The 26,330-nt window shown below is 42.0% G+C and overlaps 1 protein-coding gene across 1 annotated transcript in view; it reads left to right on the top strand.

Moving 5' to 3' along the window:
- EFCAB5 (EF-hand calcium binding domain 5) overlaps positions 1-18,738 on the top strand; it is a 142,337-nt gene extending 123,599 nt beyond the window's left edge. The window contains exons 22-23 of the mRNA XM_074388426.1: positions 630-726; positions 18,178-18,738. Coding sequence (XP_074244527.1) covers positions 630-726; positions 18,178-18,371 — 291 coding nt within the window. The 3' untranslated portion in view covers positions 18,372-18,738. The remainder of the gene's footprint in view (positions 1-629; positions 727-18,177) is intronic.
- The last annotated feature ends 7,592 nt before the right edge of the window (positions 18,739-26,330 follow it).

The raw sequence follows: 26,330 nt of genomic DNA, 5'->3' as shown, positions 1-26,330 counted from the left end.
ACAAATTATAATTGCATATATCATAAGAATATAAATGCAAGAATTTTCACAGAGTGGAACACATTCATATAACCAGACCTAGATCAAGAAATAGAACATCTGTGGAATCCCAAAAGCTCTCCTTTGTACCCTTCCTCATCATCCCTTCACCCTACCCACCCAAAGAGTAACCATCTTTTTTTTATTGGTTTGTTTGTTTGAGATGGAGTTTTGCTCTTGTTGCCCAAGCTGGAGTGCAACGGTGTGATCTCGGCTCACTGCAACCTCCGCCTCCTGGGTTCAAGCGATTCTCCTGCCTCAGCCTCCCAAGTAGCTGGGATTACAGGCATGTGCCACCATGCCCGGCTAATTTTTTTTGTATTTTTAGTTGAAACAGGGTTACACCATGTTGACTAGGCTGGTCTCCAAACTCCTGATCTCAGGTGATCCACCCACCTTAGCCTCAAGTGCTGGGATTACAGGCATGTGAGCCACCGCGCCCAGCCACGGATAACCATCATCTTGACTTCTAACACCATCAGTTGGTTTTGCCTATTTTAAAATCTATATAAGTGGAATTATGTAAGCTGTCGAACTGTATTTCTGCTTGCTGGTGATCCCATAAATTTTCTTTTGTTCTTTGTTCACAGTATGTTAACAAATATTTAGTCGGCAATATTTGTGCCTTTGATCCAACTGCCAAGCATGTGGAAGTTAATGTACAGCTTATCGATCAATATATCAGAGGTAAATTTCCACTTAATTACAGCCTAAATCTATACCAACAGCGATAAAACACAGTTGTGATTAAGAGATTTTTATTAGCATAAAGAAAGTAGCTCATAAATTTAGTTTTTAGGCGAAAATAGTCGTAATTCTTCTAGGAGGGACGCTATAATCTATTGCATCATTCTCCGAAGTCACTGTCTGTGCCACACAGGAGAATTCAAAAGCACATCTATGTATCACTCGTTGACTACATATGCATTATTTATTTTTTAAAATGCAAATGGGGCTGCAATGAGAATAGAAATGTTAAGCAAAAAGGCTATCTTTAGCTTCAATAAATAACCAAGGAAAATAAAAGACTTTTTCAAGGAGGAGAATCACCAAGAATGGAGAGCAGTGAGGCTCTCGTGTTGGAGAAGGCGATTAGCTCTTCGACCACAGGGAATAGGCCACATATGAGAGTAAATACACAAACAGAGGCCCAAGGTCCTCCGCTGACCCATATTCTCCCACCAGGGGCCTCATTTCTTCTATGTTACTTTTGCAAAATAATTATAATTGGGAAATGGCTCTGTAGAAATTGCTCACTAAACCTATCCTTTTCCTCCTCTTCCCGCTCTCCTACTATCTGTGGAGGCTCCAGACCAAGGCGGAAGGGTTTCTGGATTCACAGGGAACTATCCTAGCTGATTCCTGAGCAGCCTTGACCACCAACGCTCCCCATCACTTTCTGCTTTCCAACAGTGCCCTCTGGTGGAATAAATACTAACTGCAGTTAACGGAGCAGGATTCAGCCAGAAAAATAGCCCCCAGTCACCACCGCCGATCCCTTAGTGTTACCAGTCTTCGCGGCAATCAAGAAAGTTCGTTGTAATCCCAGCACTTTGGGAGGCCGAGACGGGTGGATCATGAGGTCAAGAGATCAAGACCATCCTGGTCAACATGGTGAAAACCCGTCTCTACTAAAAAATACAAAAAATGCTGGGCATGGCGGCGCGTGCCTGTAATCCCAGCTACTCAGGAGGCTGAGGCAGGAGAATTGCCTGAACCCGGGAGGCGGAGGTTGTGGTGAGCCGAGATCGCGCCATTGCACTGCAGCCTGGGTAACAAGAGCGAAACTCTGTCTCAAAAGAAAGAAAGAAAGAAAGAAAGAAAGAAAGAAAGAAAGAAAGAAAGTTAGTTCATAGGTCACCCAGATACCAACCCTCTCTCCTTCAGATGGAGTTATATCAGGAAATTCTAAGCTTCCTGCGTAGGGGAAGGGAGAGCAATTCTTTGGGGTGCCTTTCTGCTTGCCAGAAGGAGAGGAGTCTTCTGCCAGGGCAATCTGCTGCTTGGAGTTTACCTGGTCCAGCAGCTTTAAGTAAGGGCACTAATCCACGAATCTACCCAGAAAGAAATGTCACTAATAATATCTGTGGATTCAGCCTGTGACAGGCAGAGACTGCTAGAGCATATAGCATAGCTCCTAACACACCAAGCCTTCCAAACTATTGATTTTACCAAAAGGGTAGAATTAGGGCTGGTAATGTGCCCATACTTTCTTAGGGCTTCCGTTTCCAGTATTCTCACTCCCACTTCATCCTAGTTCAAGAAAAGGGTATTTTTGGCCAGGCACAGTGGCTCACACCTGTAATCCTGACACTTTGGGAGGCCAAGGCGGGCAGATTGCTTGAACCCAGAAGTTGGAGACTAGCACGGACAACATGGCAAAATCTTGTCTCTACAAAAAAAATACAAAAACTGGCTGGGCGCGGTGGCTCACGCCTGTAATCCCAGCACTTTGAGAGGCCAAGGCAGGTGGATCACGAGTCAGGAGTTTGAGACCAGCCTGGCCAATATGGTGAAACCCTGACTCTACTAAAAGTACAAAAATTAGCTGGGCATGGTGGTACGCGCCTGTAGTCCCAGTTGCTCCTAAGGCTGAGACAGGAGAAAATCTTTTTTTTTTTTTTTTTTTTTGAGACGGAGTTTCGCTCTTGTTACCCAGGCTGAAGTGCAATGGCGCGATCTTGGCTCACCGCAACCTCCGCCTCCTGGGCTCAGGCAATTCTTCTGCCTCAACCTCCTGAGTAGCTGGGATTACAGGCACGTGCCACCACGCCCAGCTAGTTGTTTTTCTTTTTTTTCTTTTTTTTTTTTTTTTTTTTTTTTTTTTTTTTTTTTTGTATTTTTAGTAGAGACGGGGTTTCACCATGTTGACCAGAATGGTCTCGATCTCTCGACCTCGTGATCCACCCGCCTCGGCCTCCCAAAGTGCTGGGATTACAGGCTTGAGCCACCGCACCCGGCAGAAGAATCTCTTAACCCGAGAGGCGGAGGTTGCAGTGAGCTGAAATTGTGTCACTGCACTCCAGCCTGAGAGACAGAGTGAGACTCTGTCTCAAAAAAACAAAAACAAAAACGGAAACTAACTGGGCATAGTGGTGCATGTTTGTAATCCCAGCTACTCAAGAGACTGAGGTGGGAGATCACGTGAGCCCAGAGATTGAGGCTGCTGTGAAATGTGATCATGCCATTGCACTCCAGCCTGGGCAACAGAATGAAACCCCACCTCAAAACCAGCAACAACAACAAAAAGGAGGTTTTATTATTATTGTTATTATTATACTGATGGAACTCTAGGCAGCTGTGTCCTGTCTTTTGATTGAGTTACTATGAGTTACTACGAAGAAACATTGGGTAGCTTTGTTGAGCAGGCCTGAACTCCCAAGAGTATGCCATTGCAGGTGAGAGCTGCTGACATACTCCCTGGGGAGGACCCTGTGACTCCAGGGAGCACGCGCAGACAGCTGTGTATGCAGTAGTACATCAATAGCCTGCTATTCTCTGTCACTTTGCCTAAGATACCCTTAGTAGTTGGTCTCTTCTACTTCGAGATTCATGACCTGACCACCTTCTCAAGGACCTATTCTCCCCATTCCACTTTGGACCTCTGTTGCCAGCCTTACCTGGTCGTTCAGGGTGCCCCATATCTGTTCCGTATCTCCCTCCCAGGAGTTTTAGACAGATGTTGCCTGCTTGGAAATGTTCTTAGGCCCAGAGGCAAGAAGAGATGTCCCTCATTGAAAGTTTAACCAGAATCACTTTTCTGTCTAGAACCTGTTTCTGCCAAGTGACCATACCCCCTCCTCTAAATCCGAGTGATTACAAGTCCACAGACATTGGTCTTAACAGGAGTGCCCCAGGCCCTCCACTTCTCCTACAGGGGTCCTAGAGCTCCAACTCTGCCAAAGCAGCCAGAGCCTCAGTACTGTCACCATCTGTAAAGAAACCCACTAGCTTCCTCAATAAAATCACACCATGATCCTCTACGAGTGAAAATGAAGGAAGGTGCCTTCCCATCAGCAGGGGAGCACTGCGGGACTCACAGTCCTGATTAACTTTTATCTTCTATCTTCAAAATTCACCTTCCCTGGGAGAGCCTTCCCTAATTGCTACTGCCACCACCATGGTGGCTCTCATGAGTGCCATGCTCCCCCAACTCCATTACAGAAATGGGATATGACTCATCCCTTAACTCCCCACTGCCTAGCTAAGGACCTGACAGGAACCTTAGGGTAATGAATCTACCAACCATCCAGAAACAGCAAGTAGGAATACAGCACTGAATCTGCAACTCTGAGGATGTGCCTGTTTCTTTTAAATGGGTCAAGCCAAAATGGACAACCAGATGCCAAGAACATTGTTCTGTCTTATTCATGTAAACCTTCCGTATGCTAACATTGGTTTGGATTCAATTAGAGTTCTCTGTTGTCTTTTTGGACTTAGTCATCTTGAATAGGAATTGTTGGCTCCTTCTTATAGGAAAAAACTTGCCATCTTAGCTAGACTTGGGTTTAACGGAGAGCTAAGAGTGAGCCATTTATTAACAAGTTGCTGACAGATTTTAGGCCGTGGAGGAGGAAATATCATTTCATCTTGAGAACAGATTTCCTTTGTCCTGGCAAGAGTCCCTTAGAAAGCCCTTTTAGTTACAAGTTATGATATCAGACAAGTACTCACACAATGCACAGGAGAAGGGTATAACACTGTTCTGGGTAAAACTCTCAGGCCTGGATGCTAGACCTATGGGTAAAACTCTCAGGCCTGGATGCTAGACCTATTTCCCATGCATGCAAAATCCCTGCCTTTTGAATTCCAAGTTATTCAGAGGAAAGAAGAAAATCGAATCAGCCATTCTCTTTATGTTTCTTATCACTTCTTGTGATTTAAATTTTGAAGTTTTCTAACAGCAATTATTAAGAGAAGCAACTAAACACAGTTTTACATATATAGATAACATCACTGCTACTTTGATATCTGATTAAAGACTTTTAAAAATGAGCTTGATGAGAAGTGGAACATGGTGGCATGCACCTGTGGTCCCAGCTACTTGGGAAGCTGAGGCACAAGGATTTCTTGGGACCAGAAGTTCAAGGCTGTAGTGCACAGTGATGGTGCCTGTGAATAGCACTGCACTCCAGCCTGGGTAACATAGTGGACATCGTCTCTAGAAAAAAAAATCAGTTTCATAAGAACATTTTTCTAGCCGGGCATGGTGGCTCATGCCTGTAATCCCAGCACTTTGGGAGGCTGAGGTGGGTGAATCACTTGAGGTCAGAAGTTCAAGACCAGCTGGCCAACACGGTGAAACCTTGTCTCTGCTAAAAATACAAAAAAATTAGCCCGGCATTTTGGTATATGCCTGTAATCCCAGTTACTCAGGAGGCTGAGGCAGGAGGATGACTTGATTGAACCCGGGAGTCTGAGGTTGCAGTGAGCCGAGATCCCACCACTGCACTCCAGCCTGGGCAACAAAGCAAGACTTCATTTGAAAAAGAAAAAAAAAGAACATTTTTCTATTTAACTTGACACTTTTTTTTTTTTAATTTTAGTGGATGTTAAAACTGTCTTTTATCCTGAAACAGTGTTTTGTTTTGTTTTGTTTTGTTTTTTGAGATGGAGTCTTGCTCTGTCACCCAGGCTGGAGTGCAGTGGCATAATCTCAGCTCACTGCAACCTCCACCTCCCCGGTTCAAGAGATTCTCCTGCCTCAGCCTCCTGAGTAGCTGGGATTACAGGCATGCAACACCACGCCTGGTTAATTTTGTATTTTTAGTAGAGACAGGGTTTCTCCATATTGGTCAGACTGTTCTCAAACTCCTGACCTCAGGTGATCCCCCTGCCTCGGCCTCCCAAAGTGCTAGGATTACAGGCGTGAGCCACTGCGCCCAGTCTTATGTTTTTTATTAAAGTACTTGAAAAGGTCGCATAGAACAAAAAGCCAAAAAAGAATCACTAGCCCATATCTTCTCTTTCATTTTCTTCAGTTCACCTTGCCAGAGGCAACCATTTTTGTTCTTTCACTGCTTCTTCTTGGCATTTGCACATCTATTTCTATTGTGCACATATTGCTATCTTTTGATTCATCAATTTTAAATCTATCAATAAATTTCCTCTTGCTATAAATGAAGATTTAGCTCTGTTATACTACCATTCTCTTACCGCATCCTCCCAATGTGGTTATATTTATAATTTGGGGTTAAATAAAAAAAGCAATGTTTACATGATTTTGCCTATGAAAATATCATACACAGCTGAGCATTGCAGCATTTTTTGATTCCTCATCTTTTTTTTCCTGAAGTAAATAATTGTTCTTTATTTATTTATTTATTTATTTTTTGAGACGGAGTTTCGCTCTTGTTACCCAGGCTGGAGTGCAATGGCACGATCTCGGCTCACTGCAACCTCCGCCTCCTGGGTTCAGGCAGTTCTCCTGCCTCAGCCTCCTGAGTAGCTGGGATTACAGGCACGCACCACCATGCCCAGCTAATTTTTTGTATTTTTAGTAGAGACGGGGTTTCACCATGTTGACCAGGATGGTCTCGATCTCTTGACCTCGTGATCCACCCGCCTCGGCCTCCCAAAGTGCTGGGATTACAAGCTTGAGCCACCGCGCCCGGCCAATTGTTCTTTATTTTTAAACTTTCTTAGTTATATTTGTACTTCTTGATTATTCCCAACCTTTCCATTTGCTTCTCCTATAAGACAGTTCTATCCAGTAATTTATTAGCTCCAATTTATTTTCTTTTCCCAGAGCCATCTCTTCTAGAGATTTTGATTGCTTTGCTTTTTTTTTTTTTTTTTTTTTTTTTTTTTAAGAGACGACCTTACTCTATCACCCAGGCTGGAATGCAACGGCACAATACAGCTCACTGCAACCTTGCCCTCCTTGACTTTGACTCAAGCGATCCTCCTGGCTCAGATTTCCAAGTAGCTGGGACTATAGGCACATGCCACCATGCCTAACTAATTTTTTTATTTTTTGCAGAGGTGGGGTCTCACTGTATTACCCAGGCTAGTCTTGAACTCCTGACTTCCAGGGATTCTCCTGCCTCGGCCTCCCAAAGTGCTGGGATTACAGACATAAGTCACCCATACCCAGCCCACAATTCTTTCTCTATCTGAAGTCTTTCCCCTGTCCCCAGGATCTGCTACTCAGCTGCCTTCCTGAGATTCACTTTGCCACTATTGAAGGAATTTAATTTGGCATTCTCTTGGTTCATTCTTGGTCTAGTCCCTTGTTTTCAGGTGACATACCTTCAGTAGTTTTCTGAGAAAATGTTGTATACTTGGTAAATGTTCTGAGACCTTCCATTTCTGAAGATATTTTTATTCAGTCCTCATATTTGGTTTCTAATTTGCTGTGGAATATAATTTTGAAGACATTGCTCTATTGTATTTTTTCATTTTCATTTAAATCATATACACACATGTAGAGAGACAGTGAGAGAGATGAATCTCACTGTGTTGCCTAGGCTGGAGTGCAGGGGCACAATCTCAGCTCACTGCAACCTCCGCCCCTAAGGTTCTAGCAATTCTCTTATCTCAGCCTCCCGAGTAGCTGGGATTATAGGTGCCTGCCCCACACCTGGCTAATTTTTTTGGATTTGTAGTAGAGATGGGGTTTTGACATGTTGGCCAGGCTGGTCTCGAACTCTTGACCTCAAGTGATCCACCCACCTCAGCCTTCCAAAATGCTGGGATTACAGGCGTGAGCCTCTGTGCACTGCCAAATTTTATATATTTTTAACAGACAGGGTCTTGCTGTATTGCCCAGGCTGGACTAAAAACTCTTGGCTTGCCAGGCACAGTGGCTCATGCCTGTAAGCACTTTGGGAGGTTGAGGCAGGCCAGTCACTTGAGCCCAGGAGTTCAAGACCCGCCTAGGCAACATAGTGAGACCCTGTCTCTACAAAAAACAAAAAAAACAAATAGCTGGGAGTAGTAGTATGTGCCTGTAGTTACAGCTACTTGGGAGACTGAGGTGGGAGGATCGCTTGAACCCAGGAGGTTGAGGCTGCGGGGAGCCATGTTTACACCACTGCACTCCAGCCTCGGCCATGGAGCAAGACCCTGTCTACAGAAAAAAAAAATGGTCCTGGGCTCAAGATGTCCTTCCACCTCAGCCTCCCAAGTAGGTACCACAGGAGTGCTGCCACCGCACCTGGCTTTCCATTGTCTTTTTCAAAAACAGACATAATTCACATACCATAAATTTCACCATTTGTACATTTTAAGGTGTACAAATGGTGAAATTTATGTACAATTTAGTGGCTTTGAATATATATCCCAGATTGTGCAATTATCACCACTATCTAATTTTAGAACATTTTCATCCACCCAAATAGAAACCCTGTACCCATTAGCTGTCACTCCTCCTCTCCTCTCCCTCTAGCTCCTGGGAGCCACTCATCTACTTTCCTTCTCTATGGATTTACCTACTCTGGACATTTCATATAAATGGAATCACACAATAGGTAGCCTTTTGTATCTGGCTTTTTCACTCAGTGTAATGTTTTCAAGGTCCATCTATGTTCTAGCTTGTATCAGTACTTCATTTTTTGTGTGTGGCTGAAAAATATTCCATGATAGACCACATTCTGGTTCGTTCATCTATCAGTTGATACACCTGTAGGTTGTTTCCACTTTTTGGCTACTGTAATTATGCCTCCATTAACATTTGTTTACAAATTTTTGTGTAAACATATATTTTCAGTTCTCTTGTGTGTATACTTTTGGAGTGCAAGCATATGCTAACTCTATGTTTAACTTTTGTGGAAAAGACTTCATTGTCATACAACTTTAAAGATTGCTGTTGACAACCTGGGCAACATAGTGAGACCCTGTCCCCACACAAGAATGAAAAACTTAGCCAGGTGTGGTAGCACGTTCCTGTAGTCCCAGTTACTCAAGAAGCTGAGCCCAGGAGGTTGAGGCTGCAGTGGGCCATGATTATGCCACTGCACTCCAGCCTGGGCAACAAAGTAATACTCAATCTCTTTAAAAAAAAAAAAAAAAAAAAAAAAAAAAGGCAAAGATTGCTGTTAAGAAATCTGAAGCTGGCTGGGCGTGGTGCCTCATGCCTGTAGTCCCAGCACTCTGGGAGGCCGAGCCGGGTGGAGCACCTGAGGTCCAGAGTTCAAGACCAGCCTGGCCAACATGGTGAAATCCCATCTCTCTAAAAAAAAAAAGAAGAAGAAGAAGAAGTCTGAAGCCTTTCTAAATTGGTGTGACCTTTCATTGTTTTTTTGTTTTGTTTTGTTTTGTTTTGTTTTGTTTTTGAGACGGAGTTTCGCTCTTGTTACCGAGGCTGGAGTGCAATGGCGCGATCTGGCTCACCGCAACCTCCGCCTCCTGGGTTCAGGCAATTCTCCTGCCTCAGCCTCCTGAGTAGCTGGGATTACAGGCACACGCCACCATGCCCAGCTAATTTTTTGTATTTTTAGTAGAGACGGGGTTTCACCATGTTGATCAGGATGGTCTCGATTTCTTGACCTCGTGATCCACCTGCCTCGGCCTCCCAAAGTGCTGGGATTACAGGCTTGGGCCACTGCGCCCGGCCCCCTTTCGTTGTTTTATATCTCTCCAGAAGCTGTAGAATCATCCCTTCATCCCTAAAGCTGTAAAATGTTATAATGGTATGCCTTTTTATGGGTCTGTTTTCTTCCATTGATCAGGGTACTGGCTGGGCTGGCTTTTTCAACTGTGAAATGTAGATCCTAAGGGCTGGACGACTTCATGGCATCAAGATTGCTACTTATGACTGTGCAATTCGTACACTGCACAAAGGTGCTCTGCTGAGGAGGTGGGTGGGGACCAAAATGTATCCCTGATTCCATTTACTAGACTGTGTGCCTTAACCTGAAGCTACATCTGCTTATAGGAGGAGCATCTTTTTCATTCACCAAGCTGCGTGCCGACAGAGCACATTCACTCAAAGTAGGTGTGTTTTTCTCATCTTTCACAAAGGTGACCTATAAGGCTGGTGGTGGCCCTGCCCTCCTTTTTCTGCATTCCCTCTTTGGAATTCCTATCATTCAGACATGTCTTCAAAATCCCTACATTTTCTCTCCTAACTCTTTCCTAAACAGTTTCAAAAAAACCTTTCTGAACCCCTTGAGGATTCTGAGATATACAGAAGGTTGGTTCTAGGCTTTCTCCACTGCCAATTTAGGATTCCACTTTTCTCCTGTCTGCTACCACTTCTTCATCTGCATTATACTTCTCAAATTTTGTTGTTTTTGTCTTTCACTCAACTAAAATTATCTCAGTGCTATCCATGTGCCAGGTCCTGTTCTAGGTTCCTAGGGTACAATAGTGAACAACATAGACCGAGACCTCTGCCTTCACGAAACTTACATTCTAAAGGGGAGAGCAGAAAATAAGCAATAAACATAATAAATTATATACTATGGTAGAAAATAAGTGCTATGGTGGAAAAATGCAAAGTAGAGTAAGGCAGTGGATGCATAGGTGGGAGGCAGGGAGGAGGCACAGGCTGCAAATTTAAATAAAGTAGCCACGTAGACCTTATCAGGAAGGTGAGACTTAAGCAAAGACTTGAAGGAAGCAGAGGAATCAGCCATATGAATGACTGTAGAAGGAGTATTCCAGGTGTTGCTTGATGATATTGTATCATAAGAAAATTAAAAAGAATGAAAAGAAAAAGATTATTCCAGGCAGAAAAAACAGCCAATGTAAAGGCCCTAATGCAGGAACAACCAGTTGTTCAAATAGCAACAAAGGGGTCAGTGTGTCAGTAGCAGGGTCACAGAATAGGAGATAAGTAAGGAGATGAGTTCAGGAGGTAATGGAGGACTGAATCAATTAGGATCTTGAAGACCATCAAAATGTCTTGACTTTTATGGCTTATGGTGAACCTCCTGCCTTGTCCTCCAAAGTGCTGGGATTACAGGCATGAGCCACAATGCCCAGTGAAGTACAGCCATTGCAAGGTTTCAAGCAGAGAAATGATATGACCCATGTTTTAAAAGAATCGCCCTGCTGCTGTCATGAGAAGGCACTTTCGAGGTCAAGAAGAGATAGAGAGAGACCAATTAGAGGAGCTATTGCAGGAATCCAGATGAGAGATGAGGATGGGACCAGTGGAAAGGGTGAAAAGTGGTCATATTATATATATTTGAGAGGCAGAACCAAAATATATCCTGACAGTTTGAGGGTGGAATGAGAAAGAAACACAGGAGCTAAGGTTGACTCCATGGTTTGGAAGGATGGAGTTACCATCAGCTGAGATGGAGAACACCGTAAGTGGGGCAGGCTTTGGTTGGGAGGGAGATGAAGTTTCAGATTTTGACATGCTGAGTTTGAGATATCTATTAGATACTGAAGTAGAGATGTGAATATGTAGGTGGGTAAATAAATCTGGAGTTTTGGAGAAAGGTCTAAGCTGGAGACATGAAATTGAGATTCTTTTTTTCTTTTATATATTTTTTAATAATAGACAGGGTTTTACCATGTTGGCCAGGATGGTCTCGATCTCCTGACCTCGTGGTCCACCCGCCTCGGCCTCCCGAAGTGCTGGGATTACAGGCATGAGCCACCGCGCCCGGCCATAAAATTGAGATTCATTGGTGAACAGATGATTGGAAAAGGGCGGAAAGTCTCCTGGGTGGGAAGACTGAGTAGACAATTCTGAATGTTTTGCCACAAAGAGGAGAAAAGCAATGGTGTGGTAACTGGAGGAGGAAATGGGGTAAAGGTTTCGTTTTGTTTCTGAGATGGGAGAGGTAACAACAGGTTTGATTCTGATGGGAAATCCTGCAGAAAGCAACAAGTTGACAATGTTGAAGATAGAGAAGAATTCCTGAAGCAATGTCCTCAGACACGTGAGAGAGAATGGGCTGATGTTAGAGTAACCATACATCCTACATTTACCAGGAACAGCCCAAGTCTTTGCTTGTTGTCCTGGTAACTTGCCCAGTGAGTGTGCTCTTTCTCTCTGAGGTGTACCAATTTGAACAGTGAATTATTTGCCTACCCTGAATCTACCGTACCAAGGGAGGAATTTGCTTAAGACAGCAGGAGGACAGAGGACATGCGTGCATATGAGAGTTTGTGGGTGGGTGTGCTGGTGGGAATCTAGGGAAGTTGCCTTCTGATTGCTTCAATCTTACAGGAAAGCTAAAAGCAGAGTTATCAGCCAGAGTGAGAATGGGAGAGGAAGTCAGGAGAGGAAGTTGTTGGGACTTTGAAGGGAAGGAGTAGGAATGAAATATTGGTGTTTCTTTTTTTTCCTGATCTCTCCATTGTTGTGTTTTTTGTCTTCTTAATCAATTACAGAGGTAGGGTCTCTCTCTGTCACCCAGGGTGGAGTGCAGTGGTGCAATCATGGCTTACTGTAGCTGGAACTCCGGGGTTTAGATGATTCTCCTGCCTCAACCTCCTGAGTAAGCTGGGATTACAGGCATGAGCCACAATGCCTGGCCCTTAAGTCTTTTTCTTCTTTCTTTTCCTTTATATTAGTCTTAGTAGGAATTTCAGATGTAGCAATATTGAATGCATGTAATTATCTAGAAAAGCATTATCTGTTCAATTTTCATATTTTAACTTGGTGATCTCCAAAGTTAAGTACAAGCACCCCAGAAGGTTAAAAAAAACTATCTCTGGGGTGCAAGAAAAATATCAAAGATGATTCTGTTGAGACATTGAAAGACAAAAAAAGAAAGAAAGAAAAAAGGAAAAATACCAAAGGACTTTCTCTCTCTCTCTCTCTCTCTCTCTCTCTCTCTCTCTCTCTCTCTCTCCCTCTTTCTCTTTTGTTTTTGACAGGGTCTCATTCTCACCCTGGCTGAAGTACCGTGGCATGATCTTGGCTTACTGCAACCTCTCCATCTCAGGCTCCGGTGATTGATCATCCCTCCTCCCACTTCTAGTAGCTGAGACTAGAAGCCAACACTACCACGCCTGGCTCATTTTTGTATTTTTTGTAGAGACAGGGTTTCATCATGTTGCCCAAACTGGTCTTGAACTCCAGGACTCAAGTGATCCACCTGCCTCAGCCTCCCAAGTGTTGGGATTACAGGCGTGAGCTACTGCACCCGGCCAAAGGACTTTTCTTTATAATGGTTTAAACTCATTATTAACTTCTATTTTTTTGTTTAAAACGTTTTAAAATAGGTGAAACCCCGTCTCTACTAAAAATACAAAAATTAGCTGGGTGTGGTGGCGCATACCTGTAGTCTCAGCTACTTGGGAGGCTGAGGCAGGAGAAGTGCTTGGACCTGGGAGGCTGAGGTTGCAATGAGCTGAGATCTCGCCACTGCACTCCAATCTGGCCACAGAGCGAAACTCCATTAAAAAAAAAAGTTTTAAAATAAATAATAATTAAAAAAAAAAAATATATATATATATATATATATATATATATATGGGCACATGCTCAATGTTTGTTACTGATAGAGAGGTACATGATCAAGAGTTTGAAGGCCACTACATTCAACTATAAATTTTGTAAAGATAATTTTTATTGATTTCAATATACACGATTTGATTTATAGCTACATTATTTAAAAAGCCACTACGAGTGATATTGTACAGAAATTATGCTTGTAATGGGAATAAAACTAATATACCTGCAAGAACTCAGCATTCCTCCTGGAACAAACTTCCTCCCAAACTTTGATAACTCAAGATAAATGTGTTTTTAACTCTCCACAGAACAGCGATATTTTTCCTGATAAATCTGGGAGGCAGTACTCTACAGTATCATTGGACCACATTAAATTAACAATGATATATTAAGTGCCTGATTGCCATAGCAAATATAGTTCTCCTGCCTACAGAAAATTTATTGAAATTTGCATGCACGACCGGCACAGTGGCTCACGCCCGTCATCCCAGCACTTTGGGAGGCCGAGGGGAGTCAGGAGATCAGACCAGCCTGACCAACATGGCGAAACCCCGTCTCTACTAACAATAAAAAAAATTAGCAGAGTGTGGTGGCAGGCACCTGTAATCCCAACTACTCAAGAGGCTGAGGCAGGAGAATGGCTTGAACCCAGCAGAGTGAGTGAGCCGAGATCGTGCCATTGCACTCCAGCCTGGGTGACAAAAGTTAACTCCGTCTCCAAAAAAAAAAAAAAAAAAAAAAAAGGAAGAAAGAAAAGAAAAGAAAGAAAAGGAATATTTCATCCACACACTCTTCTAGTCCTGCAGGACCTTCAGTTTATTGCGTGCGCAGCTGTCATGTTAAAGAATGACTTGGGGTATGTGAAGCAATAGAAATAAGAGAACTAAAACTAAGACAACTAATGGAGGAGAGGAACGTCAAAAAATGCAGCTGATCTTGGGTTAGTTGCTGAAAAGAGCAGTTACATTTTAGCTTTTGTACTTGAAGCTTACTTCATTCTTTTTGCTTTGCCCATCTATACCAATTATCCATCATTCCCAAAATATTTGTTTATTAATCCAGTGTTAAAAGCAGGGATTCATAAATGGAGCTTTAATTCAGAAATACCCTACTAAGCCGGGCATGGTGGCTCAAGCCTGTAATCCCAGCACTTTGGGAGGCCAAGGCGGGTGGATGGAGAGGTCAAAAGATCGAGACCATCCTGGTCAACATGGTGAAACCCCGTCTCTACTAAAAATACAAAAAATTAGCTGGGCATGGTGGCGCGTGCCTGTAATCCCAGTTACTCAGGAGGCTGAGGCAGGAGAATTGCCTGAACCCAGGAGGCGGAGGTTGCAGTGAGCCGAGATCGTGCCATTGCACTCCAGCCTGGGTAACAAGAGCGAAACTCCGTCTCAAAAAAAAAAAAAAGAAAGAAAGAAAGAAAGAAAAAGAAAAAGAAAAAGAAATACCCTACTATAGCCCAGTGTTTCTAGCATAATAAATTCACTATATAATTAAAAGTTTGATTAAACTAGAACCTACAAAAATACCATGTTTCTGAACTAATGTCCATAAATAGATTCAAAGGTCGACCCAGTACTCTCTATAGCTAAGATGTATTCAGATAATTTACTATACACTTCTGCAAGGTAAAGCAAAAAAAGCATAATTTCTATGGTTATAAAAGAAGTGTATATCTGCTTGAAAAAATTGCTAAGTCTGTGTGAACGGGGTCTCTCGTGGGCCAAGCTGCAATGATCCGGCATGTATCTACCACAAGAGGGCAGTAACGCTCAACTGTTAATAGAGAACCCTGCAGAGCGCTGGTGGCTCATTAGAGTAATCGTTAGAACCGGTGGTTAACGCAGCAGTCTCTGGAAAGGACAGGGAAACAGGAACCACTGCCCAGACACTTTCGGGGCTTCTATCTGGGTAACAAAGAAACAGGAAATAAGCAACAGGGTCTTGTGAAAGAGAGCGAGCTCGCTCACCATCCTCGTGTCGTCGAATCACCATGGAGATGGCGACTAGCTTAATAAAGGCTGCAAATGGGCGTCTGCTCGTGTGGATGTTCAGATAAGAAAACAGTGGCAGGCGTCAAAGGAATAGAGCTCTTCATGGGGATTAGGGAAGGGCAGAAGAAAAGCTGAGGGGAGCAGCAAAGCTGTTTTGTCTCCGAGAACTAGGACTTTAAGAGTGTGCTAGGGGCCGGGCGCGGTGGCTCGCGCCTGTAATCCAAGCACTTTGGAGGCTAAGGCGGGCGGATCACCTGAGATCAGGAGTTCAAGACCAGCCTGACCAACAGGGTGAAACTCTGTCTTTATATTCTTTATGTAAAATAAATAAATAAATAAATAGGGTAAATTTTATTTTATTTAGCTTCATACCGCTGAGACATTAAGATAAAGTAATCTTTGGAAACCTGTAGCTTTGCCTTGCAGGGTTTCCAGGAAACTAACAGAAGAAGAGATGAATTATAACAAATGCACCTTCAATATTTTAAGTATGTATGTCTATTGGCCTAGTATTGCCCATGAGATGAATCAGGTATTTTGAATGTGATCTCATGACCAGCATCTGTTGTTTTTTTTTTTTTTATATTCGTAATTCTCACTAATGTTACTGAGCTATAATCTGGAAAGACTTTTAGTATTTGAAAAACCTAACGCATTATTCCTAAATGTTTCAATTTAACATTTATTGAACATTTACAATTGACTGAGAAAAGGCAATGCCAAGGTGGTGTGCCTCTGCGCGCGTGTGTGTGCACACTTGTGTGTGCCTGTGCGTGTGTGTGTTAAAACCGAGAATTCTAGAAAATCGTATCCACTTTTTTTTTGAGACAGAGTCTCACTCTGTTGCCCAGGCTGGAGTGCAATGGCATAATCTCGGCTCACTGCAACCTCCACCTCCTGGGTTCAAGTGATTCTCCTGCCTCAGCCTCCCGAGTAGCTGGGACTACAGGCTCGTGCTACCATGCCTTGCTAATTTTTTGTATTTTTAGTAGAGACAGGGTTTCACTGTGTTAGCCAAGATGGATCACAAGGTCCGGAGTTTGAGACCAGCCTGGCCAACTTAGTGAAACCCTGTCTTTACTAAAAATACAAAATTTAGCCAGGTGTGGTGGCCCACGCCTATAGTCCCAGCTACTAGGGAGGCTGAGGCAGGAGAATTGCTTGAACCCAGGAGGTGGAGGTTTCGGTGAGCTGAGATCGCACCACTGAACTACAGTTTGGGTGACAGAGCAAGACTCAAAACAAAACAAAACAAACAACAAGAAGAAAAACAAGACCCTGTCTCTATTATTTAAAATAAATAAATCTTTAACTCAATTATATAACTAAATGGTTTATTCAGTTCAAATCAGCAAACACTTACTGGGTTAGACACTCAGTCACTAGGAATGACAAAAATGAGTAAAACAGACCTGTGGGGGAGAGGCATCTGAAAAAAAGGGGGTATTTATTTATTTATTTATTTATTTATTTATTTATTTATTTTTGAGACAGAGTCTCCCTCTACTGCCCAGGCTGGAGTGCAGTGGCATGATCTCAGTTCACTGCAATATCCACCTCCAGGTTCAAGCAGATTCTCCTGCCTCAGCCTCCCGAGTAGCTGGGATTACAGGTACCTGTTACCATGCCCGGCTAATTTTTGTAGTTTTAGTAGAGATGGGGTTTCACCATGTTGGCCAGGCTGGTCTCGAATTCCTTACCTCAAGTGATCTGTCAGCCTCTGCCTCCCACAGTGCTGGGATTATAGGTGTGAGCCACCACACCCAGCAGGTAGTTAAGATTTTTGAGCAACTATCTCTGTGACAGATCTTCACATGTATTTTCTCAGCCTGTGGTCCCAGCTACTTGGAAGGCTGAAGTGGGAGGATCACCTGAGCCTGGGAGGTCGAGGCTGCAGTGAGCCATGATCGTTTTCTAATTTCTCCAAAGACAAAAACAATTCTTAAAATTTCATTTTATGGAAGAAGAAACTGAGGCTCAGAGCAATTAAGTGACAAAACTCATTGGTTTAGAGCCAAGATTGGAACCTCCATTTGTTCAGCTCTTTATAGTCTTTCCATTGGACCATTCTATCTGATTATTAGTCACTGACTTCTGGGAAAAAGCAACTGTTATGAATGGCGGTTTAACAGTTTTCAATTTTAAAAACTTAAAACATATAATGGTGTGCTGTTACTATATAGTTTTAAATAATTTTTAATTAAGAAATATTTCAAACATACAAGTATAGAGAATAACACATGTATAGTCATTAAGAAGCTATATTCTATAGCCAACCTTGACACTGTCATGTTTGAGTTAGACTTTTTAAAGAATGTAACCTTATAGGAACAGCTGAGGATTTCTATCCCTCCTTGATCCCACTGTCTTCTCTTCTTTCCCTAGAGATAATACTATCAGGAATTTGGTATTAGTTTCATGCATGATTTCTTATTTTTACTATATGCTAATGAATCTATAAATAATATAACACTATCTTTCAGGTTTTAAAACTGTTTGTGCCCCAAAGTACATATTATTCTATAACTTATTTTGCGTATTGAATATTTTGAGATTTATTCATGAATACAAATAGCTCTAATTCTTTAACTGCTGTTAAGTATTCCATTGTATGACTATACCAAAATTTATCCATATTCCTGTAATTACATATTTACACAAGATTCTTCTTGGTTTTAACTCAAAACATATCTAATGAACCTTCATCATAATATTGGAACTCATAATTTTAATAGTAAAGTGCAAAACTATCCACTCTTACTTTTTTTCTTGATGCAGGTCATTCCCGAACCGAAGTCTGGAAATTCGGTAATGTTGTCATTGAACATCTATACCACTGGATACACATCTGTTCAGCTCTCACCAAGATAACCAGAAAACTAAATAGTGCTATTACACCTCCACTGCCCTCCAAGACTGACAATTATATGTATGCAAAAATGCCAGGGGAAGGTTTGCAAGAGAAGCAATAATGCATAACTGAATTGGTTCTGTAATTAGAATCCTTTGTTCCCGTTCAGTTTTGTTAACAATATTTTCCACTGGAAAGAAGTACCCATAAACGTCTTCTGCTCCTAACATTTACCTCAGCACTTTCTAAACCCAAAAGTGCTACCAAAGGAGAAATTTAGCCAAAAAATATCCAGCGAAGGTGGCCATAGCCAATGTATTTAAGTATGTTATAGAATATATATGTTTCCTTTCACTTTGAGCTTTGGATCTGCTGTGGAACTGTTGTGGTTGATTAAAGTTCAAAGCAACAACTGAGTATTTAGAAAAAAAGAATATCAAATAATGAAGATATACCAAAAGAATACCAAGTAATAAAGATTTTTAAGAAACGGACTGAGAATTGTTTTTCTAATTTTTCAAAGACTTATCTAAACATTGCCTATTCCCTCTCCCCGCCCCCATACTCTTGCCTTAATGACTCAAAAGTCATTTTTGTTTTTTAACTTTTTAATTTTTGTCAGTACATAGTAGGTGTACATATTTATGGGGTATCCAAAAGTCATTTTAATGAACAGAAATTCTTATGGGAAAATGTTCACGACTCATGGAAAAAAGAAAACACTTTTTTTAATGATAAAAACCTCTTGAGTTCAAGAAGTACAAAAAGAATTTATATTTGTTTAAAGCTTGTTATTACAACAAACTTTACTGCTCTGTGGTGAGATTTCATCTTTGCAATAAGATATCTGATGACAGAGTCCAGTTTTAATAAAATTTTGGGAAATTAAACTTTATTTTTTTTATTAGATTGACTGACAAAATGTGATGTGTTCCAAATATCTTATATTTGAGATTGGCCATCCCTTTTTAACCTTTTCTGATAAGAGGGCAGTGTTATTACCAGTCGTCGTCTCTTGGATGATCACATGCCCAGTTTTAACCTATGTGCCTGTTTCATATTTGGAAGAGGGCTTTTCAGGGCATTCACAGCAACATTGCTAGGAACAATGTTCTTGAGGATATTAAACTGATAACCACATATCCTGATAGCTTCAGAACAAGTTTACAGAGGTCACTGTGAATATAAATGGCATTTTAGGCAACAAGGAAGGAAAGATTTTGCAGAATCCTATGTTTTTAACCATTATCATGGAAACTAAATTAAATGGCTTCCAGCATGATCATAAATATCATATATTTGCATAGCACTTTAACTTGTTTCACATGCTAGCTTATTTGATTCTTCCAACATGTATAAAGTAGGTAGTCCTGAGATTATCTCTATTTTATTTTATAAATGAGTCGCCCAGGTCACAACAGGTGTAAGAGGCAGAGAGAGTGGACCTGGCACCTAGTTTCCGGTTTATTGCCCTTGCCAGTACCCTAGAAATCTCACTAACACTTTCCAACTTTCTTACTAGGCTAATTGCCATGCTGTCATTCTTTTGAAAACTACTTTAAAATCTGCAGCCAGATTCAAGTGATTCTCGTGCTTCAGCCTCCCAAGTAACTGGCATAACAGGCATGCACCACCACACCTGGCTAATTTTTGTATTTTTTGTAGAGACAAGTTTCACCACGTTGGCAAGGCTGGTCTTGAGCGCCTGGCCTCAGGTGATTGGCCCCCTGAGCCTCCCAAAGTGCTGGGATCACAGGTGTGAGTGAGCCACCACACCTAGCCAATTTCCTCTTAATCTAAATATGCTCAAGCGACCAGATGCCCTGAACTTCTTGACATTCTCAATCCTATAACTCAGAAGAACATTTGAAGGTAATTTAAAAATTGTGCATTCTTGGCCGGGCGCGGTGGCTCTCACCTGTAATCCTAGCACTTTGGGAGGCTTGAGGTGGGTGGATCACCTGAGGTCGGGAGTTCAAGACCAGCCTGGCCATCATGGTGAAATCCCATCTTTAAAAAAAAAAAAAAATTGTGCATTCCTCTCATATATGAGGTTTTATGCAATACCACTCCCACAAAACTCCACCCTACATCATTAACACCATATTCTTACTCTCCCACATAATCTTGTTACAAAGACCTCCCTCAGGATCAGAAAAAATAACTATTGGGTACTAGACTTAGTATCTGGGTGATGAAATAATCTGTACAGTGAACCCCCATGTCACAAGTTTACCTATATAACAAATCTGCACATGTACCTGAACCTAAAAGTTAAAAAAAAAAAATTAAAAGCAACAATACAAATTTAATTAAAAGACCTCTCTCAACTGACAAGATCAATTAATTAAATGTTGCCTATTTTGCCTGTTTTCTGGTTATAAACATAGCACCACTTTGGCGGTGGGGGCATTGTAAAGCATCTTTGGCCTAGAATGCTGCCCAGTTCCATAACCTTTTTCTTGGTCAAATTTGTTAAATTTATAAATAAATAAATATTGCCTAATTTCTCTACCCTTAAGCTTGGTTATTACCCTCAGTAGGTGTACCATCTCCCAGTCATTAACCATATTTAACCTCTCCTCTATCTACTGTCTGAGCTTAGATTGTCCTGCCCACAGACTTCAAGTGATGAGGCAACTGTAGATGGCCATTATGTGATTGCCTCACTAGCCACAGTTGTTTGACTTGGGGCTGATCCCTTACCAAAGTGAGACCAATTTGTGAAATGGCCTAATATAACAAGCACCCGAACCGTGGACAAGCCAAACTGGGAAGCAGCAATGGGAGCAGCGTCTAAAAGGAAATTAAGTGTTTAGAGAGGCCAAAGATGTCATGACAGGCCTTAAAGGAAGTTGGTGCATACTGCCTTCAAGACATTACAAGTTAGCAGAAACTGTAGGCTGAGAAAAGGTGTGAGTAGTTGTTTGGGGAAAAGAATGCAAAGAGAAGCAGAGATTGATAGCAGTGAAGTCAATATTAGTAACACTAGTGTCAAAAGATTAAATGGAAGATCCAGAAGTTTCGGTAACGGATCCAATTTAGTCAACTCTTCTGTAAGTTTAAGATAATTGGAATTTTCTGTTGTATAACAACCATGAGGATAGTATTATTGATGATAGTATCTTTTACTGGTTCACCCACCTTGTTCTTACAGCATTTCCAGCTAAAGTTTCAAAAGTTGGGTTCTAGAATATTAGGAGGCTTCTCTGTGCCCTTATTCACTGCTGCATTACCACCATTGCTGCAGACTCCACAACTCTGCATCTGAGAAATTGTCCCTTCTAGCCTTGGGAAAATCCCATGACTCCTTCAACAGTATGTCCCAAAGGCAATGGAAGAATACAGAATATACCAATTCAAAAACCCAAATTATCTAGGATATTGAGTTTTCCCCTGGGTAATTATGGGTAATGAATTCCCCATTCAGTCTCTTCAAGCAAGGAGCTTTATTTTTACTCCTTGTTTTAAGCAAAGTAACACATAATTAACATAGAGTCATTTGTTACATAAGGTCTGTTGAGACCACAGCATTTCCCAGCCCCACCTTACCTCTATTTTCCTTGCTTCTAAGTCAACTACTTTCCTTTTTTTTTTTTGGAGACAGAGTCTTGCTCTTTCGCCCAGGCTGGAGTGTAGTGGTGTGATCTTGGCTCACTGCAACCTCCGCCTCCAGGGTTCAAGCAATTATCCTCTCTCGGTCTCCTGAGTAGCTGGGATTAGAGGCAGGCACAAGCCACCACCCCAGCTTTTTTTTTTTTTTTTTTTTTTTTTTTTTGTATTTTAGTAGGGACAGGGTTTCACAATGTTGATCAGGCTGGTCTCAAACTCCTGACCTTGTGATCTACCACCTTGGCCTCCAAAAGTGTTGGGAGTTGAGTAGTTGCCACAAAAACCATATGGGCCACATGGGCTAAACCAGGCGTCCCCAAACTACGGCCCACGTGTCGCATGCGGCCCCCTGAGGCCATTTATCCGCCGCCACCCCCCCCCCCGCACTTCAGGAAAGGGTACCTCTTTCATTGGTGGTCAGTGAGAGGAGCACAGTATGTGGCGGCCCTCCAACAGTCTGAGGGACAGTGAACTGGCCCCCTGTGTAAAAAGTTTGGGGACACCTGGGCTAAACTATTTGCTAGCTGACTGCAGAAGAAGTTTGCCAATCCCTATTTTAGCTGTGGTTTTGACATTTACCCCTAGATTGTTAAATAACACTCATGTACGGTTACTTTTGCTTTTCTGATTTAGGCACTATCAATCTCCTAGTATACAGTACAAAGGTCTAGTTCCTTCCTCAGCATACATACACACACACTTCCCATCCATTTTTCCCAATATTATTACATGGTAATTTAAATGAGAATAGATCAATATTCAGTGTTTCTATTATCAAGATTATGTATGCTACTTAGAGCTTACCCATGTTGTAAATTATAATTATTTTCCATTCCTGTACATTCTTTTCCTTTCCTGAGTTAATGTCAAAAGAAAATTGGGAGTGGCTATAATATCACACAAGTAGATTTCAGAGCAAAGAATATCATAATAATAAAAGTTATTTCATAATGAAAAGTTGATTAAGAAAACATTATAATCTTAAACATTTATACACCTAATAACGGAGCTGCAAAATACATGAAGCTAAAACTGATAGAACTTCAAGTCTACAGACGTAAAATGGTTACCTAGAACTGGGGGATTTCAAGGAAAATAGGAGTGACTAATAGGCATATGGTTTCTTTGTTGGTTATTAAAAATAATCTAAAATTGGCGGGGTGCAGTGGCTCATGCCTGTAATCCCAACACTTTGGCAGGCTGAGGTGGGTGGATCACCTGAGACAACCCAGGCCAACATAGCGAAACCCTATCTCTACTAAAAATACAAAAATTAGCTAAGCATGGTGGTGCATGCCTGTAATCCCAGCTATCTGGGAGGCTGAGGCAGGAGAATTGCTTGAACCCAGGAGGTTGCAGTGAGCCAAGATGTACCACTGCACTCCAGCCTGGGAGACAGAGCAATGCTCTGTTTCAAAAAAGAAAAAAAAAAACACCTAAAATTGATTATGGTAAGCGTAGTACAACTCACTGACTATACTAAACACCACTGAATTGTACATTTTAAATGAATGAATTGTGAATGAATAAATATGTGAATTATAGCTCAATCAAACTTTTTAAAAAAGATTTTAAAAGATATCATACTAGATAGAAATCTGAATCTACACAGACATGGAAACACCAGAAATGATAAATATGTGGGTAAACGTATTTTTCCTATTCAAGAAAATATTTTTGGGAGTCCAGCCCTTCCTCAGGCCGATGACATGATGCTGAGAGCTGCGGCTCCAGGGACGACGGAGATGTGACGGGGGGCCCTAGCTTCACCTTCAGTCCTCCAGCCCACAGGTCGCTGGGCGGCCTGCTCTCGGGCCTCGGCGGAGGCAGCACGACCTCCGCACCATTTTGTCAAATTTTAAGAACAAATGCACCTTACAGCTCATGGAAGAAAAAACACAAATCAAGACATTTTTGGGTTTCAAGTTGCCAAAACAGGAGTGAATGTACAAAACATACTTGTGGGAATAATTTGGTTTCACCAGATACAGACTATAGAGCTGGTTCTTCATTTGAACTCTCTCCATCTGATAGCTCTGACGGAACATACATGTGGGATGAAGAAGGCTTTGAACCCATTAGAAATGTCCATCCAGTTGGGAGCTATGAGTCCTCTGAAATGAACAGCATAATAGGGCTTTGGAGTCCGACCCTTCTGATCATCCAGTAGCAAATAAATCTCAAGCAGATGATACGGCATTGGAGTCCAACCCTTCTGAAGCAAAGAAATCCCAAACAGATGCACAAGAAATTGGAGAAAACAGTCGTACAAACCATATATATACTAAGCATTTTTCTTTGAAATTCAGTTCATGCTCAACAATTTTCCTTGATGACAGCACAGCCAGCTGCCCTCATTTTAAAATGACACTAAAATCTGTGGCCTTGGAGATATATTATCTTATCAAGAAAAGAGATGTAGATAGAACTTTGGAAATATTTGGCGAACGTTTATACCCATTTACACAAAAAGAGGTTCTGGAAGAATATGTTATGCATGATCCTACAAACAAAATGATTTTCAGATTTATGCATACTCTGTTTAATGCCAAAAGGCTAAATGCTGCCTTAGCAATCATAAGTTTGGTATACATAAAAAGACTTGTAAAGTGTGCTGATATCAACATTTGTCCAACCAACTGGAAGAGGATTATCTTCGGAGCCATTCTTCTTGTCATCAAGGTTGGGAGCAATGTGGCTGTGTGCAATGAGGACTTGTGCAAGCTCTTTGAGAAAATTACAGTTGAAGATATGAATGAGTTGCAAAGGTACTTCTTGGAGCTAATTAATTATAATACCAACATTCCTGGAAGCATGTATACCAGATACTACTTCTGTCTTTGTGTCTTGGCATTCAGGCATCACCTGAGTTTGCCATCTTACCTTCTTGACAGAGAAAGAGCATGGGATCTGCAGGCTTTATCAAGGATGGAACAAGACAAAGTGTTCTATACTGCTCGCAAGAACGGGTCTTTGAGTGCTGATGATTTAATAAGTCTTCAGCTCGCTAAGGCCGTCCTCTCCTGAAGGAAGAAATGAGGGGTAATGTAACATCTGAACCCCTCACCAAAAAAGACAGGAAAATACCACCTCTCCTGCTAAATAACTAGAAAAGTTTGTATTTTCAAAAGCAGAAATACCTCAATTCAAGTCAACTCAAGGACAACTAAGATTGCACTTTATAGTAAACAATGGGACCTTGTCAGGGCAACAACACAGTCTTACACTCTTCTGTCCCTTTTTTTTTTTTCTTCTTTTCTTTTTTTGAGACGGAGTTTCGCTCTGGTTACCCAGGCTGGAGTGCAATGGCGCCATCTCGGCTCACCGCAACCTCCGCCTCCTGGGTTCAGGCAATTCTCCTGCCTCAGCCTCCTGAGTAGCTGGGATTACAGGCATGTGCCACCATGCCCAGCTAATTTTTTTGTATTTTTAGTAGAGACGGGGTTTCACCATGTTGACCAGATGGTCTCAATCTCCTGACCTCGTGATCCACCCGCCTCAGCCTCCCAAAGTGCTGGGATTATAGGCGTGAGCCACCGCACCCAGCCTTCTTCTGTCCCTTTTTTCTTTTCTTTTTTTTTTTTTTTGAGACAGAGTTTCGCTCTTGTTACCCAGGCTGGAGTGCAATGGCACGATCTCGGCTCACCGCAACCTCCGCCTCCTGGGCTCAGGCAATTCTCCTGCCTCAGCCTCCTGAATAGCTGGGATTATAGGCACGCGCCACCATGCCCAGCTAATTTTTTGTATTTTTAGTAGAGACGGGGTTTCACCATGTTGACCAGGTTGGTCTCGATCTCTCGACCTCGTGATCCACCCGCCTCGGCCTCCCAAAGTGCTGGGATTACAGGCTTGAGCCACCGCGCCCGGCCCTGTCCCTTTTAATGTAAAAATAAAGTTACAGAAACCACCTCAAAGTGAAGGCTCCTTCTGCCCACTCACAGATACTTGCTTAGTGTGTCGGCTGATAGCTGTGAACTATGTCAGGCTTTTTTTGTTTTGTTTTCAGATGAGTCTCACTCTGTTGCCAGGCTAGAGTGCAGTGGTGTGATCTCGGCTCAATGCAATTTCCACCTCCTGGGTTCAAGCCATTCTCCTGCCTCAGTCTCCCTCCTTAATTAAATGTTTTATTTTAAGTAGCTGGGATTACACGGGCACCCGGGCTATGTAAGGCTTTTAAAACAATAGTTTAAATTTTTAAAATTTTAAAGATAACTTTTCTGTTTTTTTAAAAAATATTTTTTCTTTTCCCCCAAATTGCAGTATTAGTATTAAGACATGTCAAAGGAGTTCATGAATAGCACAGTCTTTTCTTCATGGGGGTCCTTCCCTTCAGGTGTCCCAGCCTGCTTGCAGCAGCCACAGACAGAGCCTTTATACTGAGAGAAGCTACAGAGTGCTGGAAAGCTGGGAATGCACAGGCAGATATAATCAGAGTTGAAAACAGGAGGTGTTTTGTGATATCCTCTGT

The sequence above is a fragment of the Saimiri boliviensis genome, chromosome 17 (assembly GCF_048565385.1).
Source record: "Saimiri boliviensis isolate mSaiBol1 chromosome 17, mSaiBol1.pri, whole genome shotgun sequence".
NCBI lineage: Eukaryota > Metazoa > Chordata > Mammalia > Primates > Cebidae > Saimiri > Saimiri boliviensis.
The sequence above is the reverse complement of the archived record's forward strand: the minus strand, read 5'-3'. Positions and strand labels throughout refer to the sequence as shown.